Below are 15,912 nucleotides of genomic sequence, written 5' to 3'. Positions count from 1 at the left end.
CACACATATTTAAAACAGCACAAAACTGTATATACGTATTGTTTCACAGTTGCGTTGGGAATGGAAGATGTAGCGGTGTGTTCATATGTTCGCATTTTCTGCATTTCTGTCCGATGTTTGCGTCGGATGCAGTGCTATAATTCAGCATATGGAAATGTACTCGGAACAAAGATAATGTTGTCAAAAAAAAAAAAAGATAATGTTGTCTTCCATTTTCATTTTGATTAATAGTGTTCTATCCCTGGTAATTTGTAGGTGTTATTTGGAAGATGGAGCTTCAAAGGGTGCCTGGCTGAACCGGTCAAGTATTATTTTTGCTGGAGGTGATAAATGGTCAGTGGATCCTCGGGTTTCAATTTCAACATTGAATAAAAGGGACTACAGCCTCCAGATACAGAATGTGGACGTGACAGACGATGGCCCCTACACGTGTTCTGTTCAGACTCAACATACGCCGAGGACAATGCAGGTGCATCTAACTGTGCAAGGTATGCATTTCTGAAACTGCTATACTGTGAAGGACTAAACAATGTTCAATATTTGGGTATCAGAATGACTCAGAAGTAACTGACAGTGTTGAAAGGTACGTTGTCGTTGTCTTCAGGGATTTATGTTCCTGGATTCCATTAAGTGCAACGGCTATTATAGACATGCAAATCCCCACTTGCCAAGATCAAAAATTATCCATTAACACCACATTATGATTTCTTTGTATGTATGCTTCACTTAGTATCTTTCTTTGAGTCACCCCTTCAATAAATCTTTGAGAACCCATGATTGATACATTAAAATTAATGTTTGATAACCCATCATGGATTCGTTAAAATATTTGAACTTTTTGAAATATATATAGTAGCTCTTTAAAAGTAATCCTGCAGATTTCCAACACTCTGTCTCAATCCAAATTCTGCTTACTTTGATTCGAGTCACAATGGAAAGAAACAGCCTTCTAGAATTACTTTATTTAAATACAGAGTAATTCAAAAAATATGGTACACAATGCTTTATACTTTGATTTACTTTCAGTAGATCATAAATCATTCTAGCTAACTTACAATCTCCAAATACGAACAGAATCATCAAGTTATTTTATTTTTCCTGAATACTAAAATGTAAGAGCATATTTATCCCCAATATAAATACTTCTCAAGAAAAATGCAATTATAATGCTAGTAGAATAGAAAATGTATATTCTTGCCCTTTTACATTATTTCCTTGTGCTTTACAGATTAATCATGTGGTGGTTGCATAGAAATATTATGCTGTGGATCTCAAAACGACATCGTAGCATTTCTAAGTAAAATTAATAACAAATTATATGATAATGTGGTGCCGGGGAGTGCATGTTTTATTCCTAATAAGAAAGCTGAGTGAGCAAGCTAGTTGTTTTATCTCTGAGTTTACCCTTCAAAAATTAATTTAGGTACATGGCTTACATCTGGAACTTTATTAACTCACATCTGGAGCTTTATTTCCTTATATAAAGGCAAACCTGGATTCAAATACAGCTTCAGTTATAAGGTAAATATTTTAACTCTTTGATGAAGTTTAAATATATTAATTAAATAATTAACTTTAGGGAGGTAAGTATAAGGTAAACAATAAGTCCAGGAATTTCCCCAGTGGTTTTTCTTATTACAGACCATTGCACACCGCAGTGATGTTCTTATGAGAATATAATAAAGTTTTTACAGAAGTCTATCTTTATTCAGAGATTACCAGGGAATCTAGAGGGCAGGAGAGTTTGTCCAGCTTCAGAAACTGGCATGGGATTACAAGTCAAAAACACATTTCTTCTGTTATCCAGGCCTAATTTTGTTCTCTTGTTTAGTCTGTGCCCTTTGACTTGACTCTCTAGCTCAAAGACTATGAAAGATTTTTATTGGATGAGAAAAATACACTTGGATATAATTATATTTGAGTCACTAGAGATATAGATGCTTTGCTTCTGATACATTTAAATGATGTATTTCTGGACACTAAATATGTCCTCTTTTCTTTTGCCCATTGTGTCTTGTTCCATAGTAGGCTTATATTTTTAAACCAGACTATGGGATATATGGATATATGAGCCATGGGCAGGCACATATTAATTTCATAGCATGTCTTTATAACTTTATGCTACATAAATTGTTTGACATTGTCCAGATTTTTAAAACCCTTACACGCCTTCCTATGGCATTCTTTTTTGTTGGCCATTTGGTGATGGTGAACTTTTGAACTCCATTTTAGGAAGTGCATCGTAGGAACATACTTACTGAATGTTTTATCACTATAATATTTTGTTCTTCTAGAAAAAGAAAATTCATGTTACTCTTTTGAAAGTATGTGTTTGGGTCAAATTAAAAGCTAATAATTTTACAGTATTTATGAACATAATTACTTATTAGAAGTTGATTGACATGTGGGCCGTTTTCCAATTACATTAATAAAGTTCAGGGAATACATTAATAGGCTTGTCAGTCAATTCAAGAACTAAGCAAATGTCACAAAAAGTCAACTCCACTTAAGCTACATTTCCTCTTGATGAATGAAAATAAGCTGATGTGCACATCTCTTCGGTCTTTATATTTCCTAGGTTGTCTGATACTCAGGTATATCTCAATAGTTTTGAAGTGTACGCTCTTTGCCTAACAATTTGTCAGGTCTTTATTCACCAGGATAAAGAAATTTAGCAACTGAGAGAAGATTGTATTAATCACTGATGTCAAACACATGCATGGGTAGTAAAAACAAAGCTTGTCTTTAATTGTTGCAACTCTATACTCAAGGAAGCTATTTAAAGAAATCATTTGAGAAAGGGGATAATAGAAGGGATATCTTGCTAACACAGACATTGTGCACTGGAAATTTGTTGGTGCTTTGATTTCTTAAAGCTTTTAATACCAATGGTTGGAATAATGGGGGAAAAATACTGAAGTAGAAGTTGGAAAACCTGGATTCCAATTCTGAATTTTCTCTCATGGATGGGTAATTATCAAGCCTCTCTAAACTCTAGTTTTCTCATCTGAAAGAGCAAGACTTGGGTTAGAAGATCAAATGGTGCATGCCAACGAGAAACAAAAAAGATGATGATAACAACAACCACCAAAAAAAACAACAAATAAAAACAAAAAATAAAACAACCAAGCCAAACAAAAACAAACAAACAAATGAACAAACAAAAAGCCACAGATGATTTGCAAGGGGAAAAAAAATGTTTTCTAGGTTAAAAAATGAAAAATATTCCATAATACTTGTGTGACACTTGCAATGAACACAATGCAAACTAAGTTTGACATAGTAGTACCTTTCAGTATATATGCTGCAAGTATGTTCTCTTATTTTTTGCACTTACCAATTTAGCAGAACAATATATATAATGATGAAATGTGAAGAATATGTAGAACTGGAGTTTCATTTCAAGGGCTTAGAAATAGACTCAATGAGAAAATAACGTTTTCATTACCTATATATAATATACCATGATAAATGAAGTGACCTAAATTTCCAGTGTTTTAAATAATGTGGTACAGCATTTACTAAGATTAACATTTCTTGTTCATGAGTGTGAGAGCATCCAGGGCTGGAGGGCTAGCTATGAAGCCAGGGCTGCCTATTAACAATCCTGCAATAACAGGGATCGTGGAACGTAAATACTGCACACTTGAGAATATGATAGAGATGGCTTCTACTTTGAGTCCATGTCTGAGGTCTAGGTTGTTTATAGCACAAAGTAGACACTCAGAGATACTGTGTATTAAACACACGAAGACCTAATAGCCCCCGAGAATACCTTGACTACAGCTTTGTGAGACTATGGACAGATGATCCACTAAGATGTACATGGGCAGAAAGTGAGGTAATAATTGTAGAGTCAAAGATTTGCCCGGCACACATGACTCTGTGACCAAAATAACTTCTTAAGGTGTTTAAGTTAACTTCCCCAGGTCGTTCCTATTTTCTCAGCCTGTCTGGCTTACCTAGAGTATCAGTGATCGAGGGTTTGGCGCGCTTCCCTTTCCAGGGATGGGTTTGGTTTTCTAGCTGCTGGGAGTGTTTTCAACAGACGGCAACATTGAGATTCTCATGAATAAATAAATGAAATCTTAAAAAGAGAGAGAGGAAACGAGAGAGAGGCCCCTCCCTTTCAGCCCAAAGTCGGATAACTCTGATGAGTCATTTCGACTCACAACAGTGGACCAGCTCTACTGCTGAACTTTTTGCTCTCTTCCGTCCTATCTCATTCCTCTTCCTTCTCCAAGGATTTACATAGGGGTATTCCCTAATAAATACCCTGCATTGTAGACTCCTTCTCATGTCAGTGTCTGCTTCCCAAAGATCCCAAACTATGACAGTGTTATTAGCACCTTGTCTCTGGCTTAGTCATTGTTTGGAGAAGGCCTTTGTAAAACAGAAAGACAACACATTCAAACACCATTTATTATTAACATTCTGTTTTTACATCGGAAAGGATTTAAAGAGGCTTATAAAGAAGTAGTTAGTACACCAGGATAAATAGAAGAAATTGGAGGCAATGATAACAAAGCAGAGTGGGATGCAGTCCGTGGTGAGGTTAGAACATAAAAGTTACGTCGTGATTTCCAAGTAATTTTCGAGCTCGGAGAGTGGGGGGAGTCAAGTTAGCTCTAAGATTTGTAGCAGCCAGTACATGGAGAGAAACAGGATTAATTATTTATTCCATGATCCACAAAGTTAACACTTATATTTCTTAGTATCCTGGTCCTGTCACTCAAGACGGAGCAGCATCTCTACTGTGAATCAGCCCAGAGAAGCACTGTGAGCTGTAAGGGGCATCTCAACAGTAGCTGTACGGTACTCCCCGCACTCATTGGGAGACCTGTTCTTTATAGCACCTCTTAATATAACCCAAAGTGCAGGGGAGTAAAGAAAAAAATTAAAAACCTGAAAGTAAATTCACAAAGATGCCAGTTCAATAACAGGAAGATAGCTTTTTGATTATTACCTAAATCTGTAAGTAAATGTTAGGACCTGTCCTTTCTTAGTCAAACTTCAACAAATATTATTTCTCTCAGTGGGTCTTTGAAAAGGAATTCAGGTACAGATATTTCAAGATTAGACCTGCCAATGAGTATCTGGAGAGCAATTATTCCATGTGGCCACAATTATAGAGCTGTATTCTTTAAAGTGCAGCACACTTTAGTATATTGTTAACATTCGTTTTATGAATATTAAGGCCTTGACAAGGTACATGGCGGAAGAGAAAGACACCACACTTCTGCTCCAGGTTGAACTGATGGGCAATAACACAGCATCACAGATCATAGACCTGCCTTCCTTGAAAGACCCACAAGCTATGATGGTCAAAAAAGCATGTCAAAATACCACATGCATTAGAAAATTCAAGTTGGTGTTCTGCAACAGTAAACATTAAAATCTTTTCAATAAGCTACAAAATGAAACCAAAGAAAAATTGTCAGCACTGGGAAAAGCCTTACAGAATCGACACATGTCAAAATAGTCATTGCTTGAATGCAGTAACAGCTCAGGACAAGGCCGGCAGACTGCCTGCCACTCAGTTTTGTTTAAGCTCCTTTTATACTTGTTGGGGAGATTAAGATTATACATAGGAACCCAACTTTGGACGTGCTGTCAAATGCAAAGAAAAGACCCAAAATCTATACCCTTTATAGTTTTAACATAGAAACAAATAATGAGCCACCTGAAATAAAAATGATCCTTACAATCATGATGTTTCATTATCCCATCTGAAGAACCTTTAGCTTTAGGGAAGGTAACTTCATTCCCTGTATACATACAAGATAAAATAGTTATAAAAGATAGTCTTTAAAAAATACTACATAGAATTGACATAGAACATTATGTTATTTTCAGGCATGCCATGTACAATGAGTCAATATTTGTACATATTGTGAAATGATCACCACAATAAGTCTGGTAAACACCCATCACCACACTTTATACATTTTTTTTTTATGGTTGAGAACTTTTAAGATCTATTCACTTAACAACTTTAAAGTATGTACCACAATATTATTAACTGTAGTCCTCATGATGGGCATTCTATCCCCATGACTTACTTTGTTTTATAGCTGGACATTTGTACCTTTAACCCCCCCTCACCCATTTTGTCATTCCCCACATTATCTTGCTGTTGGCAACCACAGTTTTATCATCTCTGAATCCATGAGGTCATTTTTTGGTTTTGGTTTTTTAAGGGAGAAATTAAGAGGAATATTTCCCAAAAATAATATTAGTGTCTTGTACACAATCCATATCATTAATGTATTAACTATATATCAGACATATTTCTAAGTTCACCTTATATGTGATAATAAATGTATATTATCTACCTATAAGAAAACATAGTTCACTCTCTAAAATTAATTAATTAATATCAAATTATTAATATAAAACTTACATGGATGGGGTGTACATACTCATTCTCGATCCCTCTACAGGGAATTCCTACTTGTTCTACCATAAATCATTCTTTGCTTGCCCCACTTCTCATTATGGTGAGAGCTAAGAGGAGCCAAAATACACAGAGCTCACTCAGACTAATGAATATCTGATAACTGATCACTGGGTCAAAAGTTGAATAAATGATGTAAATAAGGGTCTATTAGTCTAGTAGTAATGAGGGAGCCATACCTAAAAATATGCCTTTTTCTATTTCTATTGGTTTAAAATGTCCAGATTTGCAATTTATAGACAAATAACTTATACGCATTTTGGAGCATATACCTTATTATTTAACTGGACTGTCATTGTATTCCCCTGGTTCTTCATGAAATGCGAAGTACTTATATTGACATACATGAGGTAGTATTTATTGATGTTCAGATAGATAATGATGTGGAATCTAAACAGTTAGAACAATTTTGCCTAATTTGTGAAACTTTGGAAAAAAATAAGTCCTTTGGGTATCATTTGGGATGTAGACTTCAATAAAATTGTTCCCTCAAGAATACCTTCACAAACTCTGGTCTGCTCATCTGGATTTATGTGAATAGGCTTTTTTAGGCAGTGCATATTAACACAGTAATTTTTTTTTTAAATAATGCATTGTTTCTGGTGGTTATTTTCAGTTTTTTTTTTTTTTTCAGAAATTCCAGTCCAGCTGGAATCATTGTGGTTACATGGCAGTTGGCAGTGTGTATCAGGCCAGCTTCTAGGAAATCTTTACCTTACTTCTACTTATGAGTGTATCGACATTGATTCGGTTATTGGTTTGACTATTAGAGTCCATGAAAAATAAGGTTAATTGAGCTATTTTTTAGTGAAATTCTCATTTGAATAATGGCACTTCTTCCAGAATAGACACTTTCTTCTCTTCTAAATATTCTTTTTTTCTTTTATAGTCTTTAGAAAAGGTTATTGGCTGTGATTTTTCTGTAATTGAAGTAAAATAAAGGTAAAGAGAAGGTAAATTCCAATGAAATAATATTTTTCTTTGAAAAAGATTTTCTCAGTGAGGTTAGTAATCCCCTTTTCCTGGCCACAAATTAGTACATGAAGTTTTATGTACAGTCAATACAAGATCCTATATTAGAACAGTTTTGTACATCAAAACGGTGCAAAAATCCATAATGTACTGCTTCCTGTACATAGAAGGAATGAGTAAGTTGATGGTATTTCTGATAAACTTTCAATAGGCTGTCATTTGTGAATGAGAGAGAAATGAGAAAGAGAAAAAAAAGTAATATTGATAGATATTGCACACTGTTGGCTTCCATCTGAATCATCCCTTTTTCTATAGAAGGAACTTTCATGAAAACTGCTGAGCTTCATAATTGGAGCAAGAAGGATAATATTGGAATTTAAATAAGCATCTTTGCTTACTAGTGAGTTGTGACAAGGAAGGTTCTTCTTCGGTACTTCTGATTTGCTCATGAGTTGGATCATTTTTTGAGGTGTGGCTGGATAGGGGCAATGAAATCAAAGGGTTGAATAGTTTGTAGCCCGTCCTGTTGAAAAGAAACTCTGCTCTGACATGCTTTGTCCTTGCTTTTAAGTTTTGAATCACATCGGCAAATAGTAATTAAAAGGATATATAAGAACGGATGTATAAGAAGTAGGACAATATTTATCACTCATTTTAAGACTCAGTAAAGCAATACTTGCTTTTTTCTTTTTTTTTAACCACACTGTTCAAAATACAATGTGATAATATTTTAAAGGAACTAACCCTCTAAGCAAGATCTGCTGCCCTTTAAAAGTCCCTTCAACAATTAATGGATATTTATTCTACTTCTTGAAACACGTATTTTGGTTAAGTATCTAAAAGCTCAGACTGATGACATTTTTATTTTCTCGGTTGTAATTCTGAGTTGTTTTGTTGTTAAATTTCAGAATACCTGCATTTGTTGCCTATCTTGGAGTATCTTTATTTTTTCCCCTAAAAAACAAAGAAAATAACTATGTGTCAAATCCCAATGCAATGTACACTATCAGTATGAAAATCTCTCTATAAATAAAAGATTACCAAGCTTTAGCTGGTCTGCTTATTTTGAGAAACCCTGCAAATAAAATGAGAGCCTGGTGAAATAATTTGTCTTCTTGGAAGTCATTGCAATACGATTTGATCTATGAAATAATTTTACTGTTTACTTCCCCCAAATTATGTGGATAGTTAAGAAATTACTGCCAAGATAATTAGGATTTTGCTGTTTCCATTAACTAAATTCTAAATGGCATACCCCTTTAGAACCCTTAGATATGTCAAACTTAGCAGAGTAGAAAATTTGGATCTCTGAATGCTATTGTTTTACATCTTATGATTTGCAGCAGAACAATAAGAATTAATTATGTGTAGGGCCAAGAGGAAGATAGGCATAGTGAAGCCTGGTGGCAAAGTTCAGTTTGCAGAATCGTAGAGTGGCTCCATGTCCTCGCGTCTCTCTGCCCCACACCACTTACCTCCCCATCCCTTCAGCATAAGCTGTCAGGACTTCCTCACCCACACTTGTCTTGCATCCAGACCAGTGGTCCTTACACATTTTTTTGTGGTCACAAACCCACTTGAAAATCTGATGAAACTTGTACACCTGGGAGAAAAAATATATATACCGTTAACATTTTACTGACTACTTTATTTGAGCAGGATGCACGTGAACCCCATCAATCTGCGTGTGGACTCCCATTAAGAACCCCAGTGAACTCCTTGTAGGGAGGGCTGAGTCTTAATCCTTTTTTTTTTTTTTTTTACTCCTAAATATCCAGGAAAGTGCCTGACAAATGTTAGGGACTCAATAGCCATTTATTGGTTGTATGCATGTACATACTTCTTTCTCCCTGGCTTCATGCCAGTCACTTCGCTTAAGCTGTGACTTAATGTATTGATGCTATCTTTAGGGCATAACATCAGGAATGCTGACATAACAGGAAAAATTTTAAATTAAAAGGATTAGTTAGGCATTCATGACTTAGGTTGCTTATTTCCATTCCAGGTCATAGCATCTTTATCCTCTGCTAATCCCCATGTTTTTACAAGTGCAGAATAGTGATTGCATTTTGTAGTGAAAAAATAATAAATGGGATACCAGCATTTTATGAATATATATAGATTCATAATTTATGAATCTATATATAGAGCAGTGTTATTTTGAGAAAAAAATATATATATATGAGACAGAGTTAGCTACTAAGATAATAGCCAAGGGTTCCTTGTCAGACCAAGTAAGAGGTTAACTTTTTAAAAGCGATAAGAATAACACAATTTGAATTTCCTCTCAGATATTTCACTCATTATTTTAGGGTTTTGATTTGAGCCAGTTGGTGGATGGACACATTTTTAAATGACATATTGAAGAGTTAAGGAGGGACAGATTTCAGAGCTATTTGAATTAGGCAAGACGTGTATATTGTTTTCCCTTTGCTTATGACCTTTTCATTTAAAGGTAATCATTTTAAAGGGACATCTAGGATTCATTCAGCTTAATTAAAAAAAAATACTTGGGTGGTCTCACTTCAATTCAGTACCAAGTCTGTGCAAATAACTTTGCTAAAAGTTGCACATGTGTTCTTCCTTATGCTACACAGAAGATGTACCATGTCCTCATTTCTGGAACCAGTGAATATGTTAGATTACATGGCAAAAAGGAAATAAGTATGCAAACCACCTAACCTGAAAATGGGGATGGTATCTGGGATTACCCAGGTGGATCAGATGAAGCCACTAGGCCCCTTAATAGTGGGAGAGGAAGGCAGAGGAGAATCAGAGGGATATATGACTATGGAAGTAGGTCAGGGCAATTGATAGAAGGAGGACTGGACGTGCCTTTACTGGCGTCAAAGATAGAAGATCATGACTTGAGCAATATGGGTAGCCTCTAGAAGCAGAACAAGGTAAGGGAATGGATTCTCCAGTAAAGACTCCAGAAGAGAATGCAGGCCTGGCAATACTTTGATTTTTGCTGGGAGAGACTTATAACATCCAACATATAGAACTGTAAGACCAATTTGTTTAAAGATAAATTTATTTTAAGGGGTTCCTGGATGGCTCAGTCAGTTAAGCATCTGCCTTTGGCTCAGGTCATGACCTCAGGGTCCTGGGATGGAGCCCCTGCTCAGTGGGGAGTCTGCTTCTCTCTCTCCCCTATCACTCCCCTTCTCCCCCAACTCGTGCAATCCCTTTCTTTCTTTTTCTCTTTATCTCTCTCTCATTTTCTCTCTCAAACAAATAAATAAAATTTTCCCCCAAAAAGAAAATGCATTTTAAGCTTCTTAGTTGGTAGTAATTTATGGCAGCAAATAGAAAACCAGTGCACACACACATTCAAAAATAAAGACAACTTCTTATACACCTCGAACAGGATTTCTCAACCTTTGCACTATTGACATTTTGGACCATAGTGTGTGTGTGTGTGTGTGTGTGTGTGTGTGTTGGAGGAGGTGGGAATGACTGTGTATTGTAGTATGTTTAGGAGCAGTCCTGGCTGCTAAAGATTGTATGCCCCCAAACCTAGTGCCCAACGTGATGGTATTTAGAGGTGGAATCTTCAGGAGGAGCTTAGGTCACGAGGGTGGAAACCTCATGAAAGTGATTAGTGCCTTTACACAAGAGACCCCTGCAGTGACCGCTCGCCCTTCCACACCATGTGAGGCTGTAAAAATGAAAATTTGGCCATCTAGGAAATGGGTCCCCATCAGACGTTGAATCTGGTGACGTCACGATCTTGGACTTCTCAACCCCCAGAACGAGGAGAAATAAATGTCTGCTGTTTATAAACCACTCTGTTAATGATATTTCGTGATAGTAGCCTGAATGGACTTAGAATACTGGCCTCAACACCAGAGACACCAGTAGCATTTCCTGATTGTGACACCCCACAATATCTCAGGACCTTGCTGGGGTAAAAATCACCCCAGAATGAGATACTACTAAACTAAGAGAAAAGATAGAGAGAGACGTGCTTTAATTCCCCAATGTGTGGCAGATTGTGATAAGCTCCATGAAACTATAAATCTCATTCATCTTATTGCCTAACCCTTAGTGAATGGAACAGGGGCTGGCAAGTACTTGGGCCTAAAATAAATGCTGTAGACACAGTAGAGCGGCTGAGTGAAGTTCCTTAAGAGTAGAAGCTAGCTAGTGACCTGAAAAAATTCCTCCAGATTTTTTTTTTCTCATTCAATAATGATTTGGGCTATTTCTCCCTTTGAATCTAGTTAATACCAGCGTTCTCCTAAGTAGTTTAGTGTGGCGTACGTATTAGATGGACCGCAGGTGGCAGCCTGCTCTGATATGTATAAAGTAGATGAACTTAAGTGTCTCCATCTTTTTACAACTCATTCTCATTCTCTGAGAAGTAAAAAATAATACCTAACGCTCCGGCTTGCTATGAAATTTTTTTTAAAAAAAACACAATTAGGCATGTGAACAAATCCTCTGTCTGATTCAGAGTAGATATTTAATAAATCTTACAGTCTTCCTACTCCAATGAACCAATCATGTATAGGCAGATCCCTTCCTCTTTCCTTTTTTGAATTAGGACGTAATTGAGATTGGTCTCACTATTGATTCCCAGTGACGTCTGTTGAAGAATATAGATAACAGAGTTAGTTGTAAAATATTAATAAAATTGATGATTTTTCCTTCCAGTGGACAAATTTCACGTGAAAAGATATGATCGGTGTATACCAATGTTAGGTATACCTTGTTAGGTATACATTTTGAGCTACAATAATTAGGATTCTACATTTTTTGGGAAAGCTAATTACTACCTAAAATTAAGGAAAAGGTACAGCGGTAGTCACTTTTGCCCTATTGATTTCAGAGTCATGCTTTGTACCTCTTCTGCTGTGCCCTGTATAGTGGAATTGGCTGACCCCGTGGGCATGTTCCCAGGCTGTTCCCTTCTCTGGTTCTGATGGGACTCACCCAGTAAGGGACCCTGGCAGGAGGTCAGGAAGGAGGAAGTCGGGCTACCCCCCTGTCTGTTGGCTGCAGGCCGTGCGTTCTGAGAGCCCTTCTCCTCCTGGGCTCCAGCTCCCACTGGCCAGCCCGTCCTCCCGTTGGCGCAGCTCATGCAAGGCCGGCCCATGCTGTGGCTCTCCTCCCCGGGAGCGCTCCCGAACTCTGGGTTCTGATAACCGTACGTGTTTGTAGGAGTTATGAGTGTCTTCTCCCTGCTGCAAATCTGAGTCTCTCTGCTCTTACATGCTTTGGTTTGTTAGCCCTTTATAACAACTCACTGTATTAAACCCCTTTTATTTGAAATACTTAAATTGGTTTCTCTTCTCCTGGCTGGATCTTGACATTTTTTTTTTCCTAAAATGTCAAGCGTTTCCTACTTGTAAATACTCTCAAGAGGTATGTTTTAAGCTCTATCGTCTATATAGGTAACCATTTTATATAATGATGATTACCTCTTTATATTCTGGAAAAAAAATTTATATCTCATTCCTAAGTATAAAAGAAAACAAATTTAAAAGCAAATTTTAAAATTAATTACGCATACATTGGGATCTCAGATTTACTAAACTAATTATCAGAAAGTAAGATAAATTAAGGAGAAAAGATAAAAGTATGCATAATTATTAAATGCTGGCATTTATGTGAGCCTTGGGCTCCTCTTTATTAGCTTTTTGGGTGCAATTATCATTAACATTTCAGTTGCATCTTTAATGAATATTAGAGCTACAAATACACAATGGCATGAGTGGAAATGGCAGTCTTTCGTTATTCACACAGATTGTAACTTTAAGAAAAATAACCTAAAGAGGGGCTATAGAGCTGTGGTTGTGTATTTACCCTGGGAGCCATGAGCTGTGCAACAATATCCTGGGTCTCGATTTTTACGGCTGCCCCTGTGCCTTGTGGGGAAACCAGTGAAGCACTTTGGGACTTCTTCTCTCGTAAACCAGTCACCTAACTTTGGACACCACTTCTAAGGCAACCTAGGCACATTCCGTAAGCATCCGCCCTATGCTCAGCATTGTTGTAGGCGTTATGAAAACGAATATCCACAAATAAGGATTCGTTTTTCCCTTCAAGGAACTGTATACAAATCAGTGGGACAATACTGTCATGAGGCAAATGAGTGCACCAAGGGTAGATGAGGGCTGGGACACATATTTACCCAGGGTGCCTATGAAGGAAGTGGCCCTCTTTTGACGGAGGTCGCATCTAACTTTCGGAGTGAGGTAGTTGGGAGGTAGAGAGGCTTGAGGTTTGATTACCATGGGGGAAGTGATGGTCAGCCATAGGAAAGTGCATGGGACTTCCTCTCTGTGTGCAGGACAAATCACTCAGAACTGAATGAGCAGCTACTTCAAGACCCAGCAAGTGCTGAGGAAGCAGTTAAAAGTCTGACACCACATTGGCTTGTTCCATAAAGTGGAATGAGGGTTGGGGGATGGGCTGTTTGGGAACAGGACCAGCTCTTAAGATTGGGGGAATGGCTCCATTAGAGCATTGCCACGAGACATCCTTTAAAGCGGTGCTGACAAAGAAACGCTCGAATGTGCAGCTGCTGGGGGATCAAGATGCTGTTGGAGGTTGTTTGAGCATGTGAGAAGCAATGGGACTCTTGGGGAGCAGCTGTAGGAGGCTGTAATTGCTGGGCTCGACTGCTGACTGGAGCCATTCATTGCCGAGAGGAGCAGCTGCCGAGAGTTTAAGCAGGGGTCCCCGGGGAGCTACGGCTCGGAGCTTCCCCAGATTGAGAAGCTGCCACGGGAAGGGAAGTGCCGGTCATGAGTGGCATCCTGTGGCGACTTTGGAGTCATCCATCCAGTCCCACCATCTCGGCAGTTGGCCATGGTTGAAACACAGTCCTACGTACATAAAGAAATGATGAGTGAATGGGTCACAAGATTGACAAAGTAGGTGTGAAGTTTGTTGTTGTTTTTTTTTAAGATTTTATTTATTTTCCATGGGACACAGAGAGAGAGAGAGGCAGAGACACAGGCAGAGGGAGAAGCAGGCTCCATGCAGGGACCTGATGTGAGACTCGATCCCGGGACCCCAGGGTCACGCCCTGGGCCCAAGGCAGACGCTCAACCACTGAGCCCCCCGGGCGCCCCAGTTTGAGATTTTTAAATAACAAATTTCCTCAAACTCTGACTCGGGCATCCTTGGCTGATGTGCTGTGACATTTTGTTTTTGTTTATTTGTTTACTGAGGAACATTTTCACCCTGAAGACTGTTTAGCTGTTACACCAACTAAAACAAGGTGATATGACTCTAAAATGAGGGATTCTTTAACCATAAAACGTGTGAGAATATATCTAAAGTTTGGTACTTTTTCATATTCCCCCCTCCGCCCCGCCCCGGGGGAAGAATAACTGTCATTTTTATCCTGTTCTTAAAGTTCCTGACACTAAAATAGGGTAAGACATTTGCATTAAGAAGCCAGAAAAGAAGGTCAGCCATGGAGAACTTGGTAACATCTGTCACCAGCTTATCCACACACGGCACTGTTGTTGGATGAATTTGTGTTATAGTCACGTTAGCACGATCTAGCATTACTATGAGACTGCCCTTCTCAAATATTTTGTGACATAATATACCTTGATGCGTTAATGATTCAGTTTGCATCTTTGGGAACCAATATGGACTCACTTAAATGGGGTAAGTAAAAGCAGAATAACAGATTTTCTTTTCTTTTCTTTTTTTTTTTTTTTTTTTTTTTTTGAGTGAAACAAAGATATGGTTTAAGGACTTGAGAAAGAAAATCCAGTTGGGGAAGTATCACAAGAGTCCGCACTTGAAGAAGCTCTGAGAACTAACATGGATCCTGGGGGAGCGGAAGGGATGACATGAAGGGGGAGATGTTTAACTTGTGAATGTGGACATTTTCATCTTATACTATATCTAGTTATACGGTTATCTTGTTTAAATCTGGCGGTGTTGCTGATTTCTGTCAAAATCATTTCATCTGGAAAAACTCCATGTGGATTAAGCCACATGAGAGTCCGTTACCCTCACTTAATAGATGCTTCATTGCCGTGGGTTTTAATCAATAAACTGGACCTTCAGTCCTTGCCCATTATATAATCTGTACTGAGCGTACAAAAACATGAAGGGAGGTGAGTCAGATTTTGAGTATATTAGTGAATTGGGGTTTGAGAGACTGAGAATGCAATGTCAGAATAACAACACAAAGTAGAAAACTCAATTTTTTTTTTTTTTTTTTTTTTTAGGTTTGGCATACTCATTTTTTTTTTTAGGTGCAACAAACCGTATTCTTTTTTTTTTTTTTTTTTCAAAAGACCATTTTTAACAGGAAAGCTAAGTGTATTTTTCAAAGTAAATTTACCCTTGAAGCTCCTGACCTCCTAAAGACTCTTGGAAATAGTTACTTTAAGTCTGATCTGGACAAATAGGAATTGGTCTCAAGGTATTTATTTAGTGAATGAAGATGCCTCGCAGAGCATTTGAACAATTGTTTGAAGGCAGAGAACGGTCCATGTGGCTCTTCA

At 37.6% G+C, this 15,912-nt stretch overlaps 1 protein-coding gene and 1 long non-coding RNA gene across 7 annotated transcripts in view; one reads left to right on the top strand and one right to left on the bottom strand.

The window, feature by feature from the left end:
- The window catches only part of NEGR1 (neuronal growth regulator 1), an 812,983-nt gene that overhangs the window by 338,844 nt on the left and 458,227 nt on the right, over positions 1 to 15,912 (top strand). For both annotated transcript variants that reach the window (XM_072834066.1, XM_072834067.1), the window contains exon 2: positions 256 to 488. In XM_072834066.1, the coding sequence (XP_072690167.1) occupies positions 256 to 488 (233 nt within the window). The remainder of the gene's footprint in view (positions 1 to 255; positions 489 to 15,912) is intronic.
- LOC140637780 (uncharacterized) overlaps positions 4,316 to 15,912 on the bottom strand; it is a 33,676-nt gene continuing 22,079 nt past the window's right edge. For 3 of the 5 annotated variants that reach the window (XR_012034812.1, XR_012034813.1, XR_012034814.1), the window contains 5 exons: positions 13,569 to 14,265; positions 11,912 to 12,020; positions 8,905 to 9,032; positions 5,706 to 5,768; positions 4,318 to 4,628 (listed from right to left, as the gene is read on the bottom strand). This is a non-coding gene — a long non-coding RNA (uncharacterized lncRNA). Of the gene's footprint in view, positions 4,629 to 5,705; positions 5,769 to 8,904; positions 9,033 to 11,911; positions 12,021 to 13,568; positions 14,266 to 15,912 lie in introns of all 5 variants that reach the window. The other 2 variants (XR_012034815.1, XR_012034816.1) reach the window with 2 other exon arrangements.

This window comes from Canis lupus, chromosome 8 (genome assembly GCF_048164855.1).
Source record: "Canis lupus baileyi chromosome 8, mCanLup2.hap1, whole genome shotgun sequence".
NCBI classification, from domain to species: Eukaryota; Metazoa; Chordata; class Mammalia; order Carnivora; family Canidae; genus Canis; species Canis lupus.
This window is presented reverse-complemented; position numbering and strand designations above follow the sequence as displayed.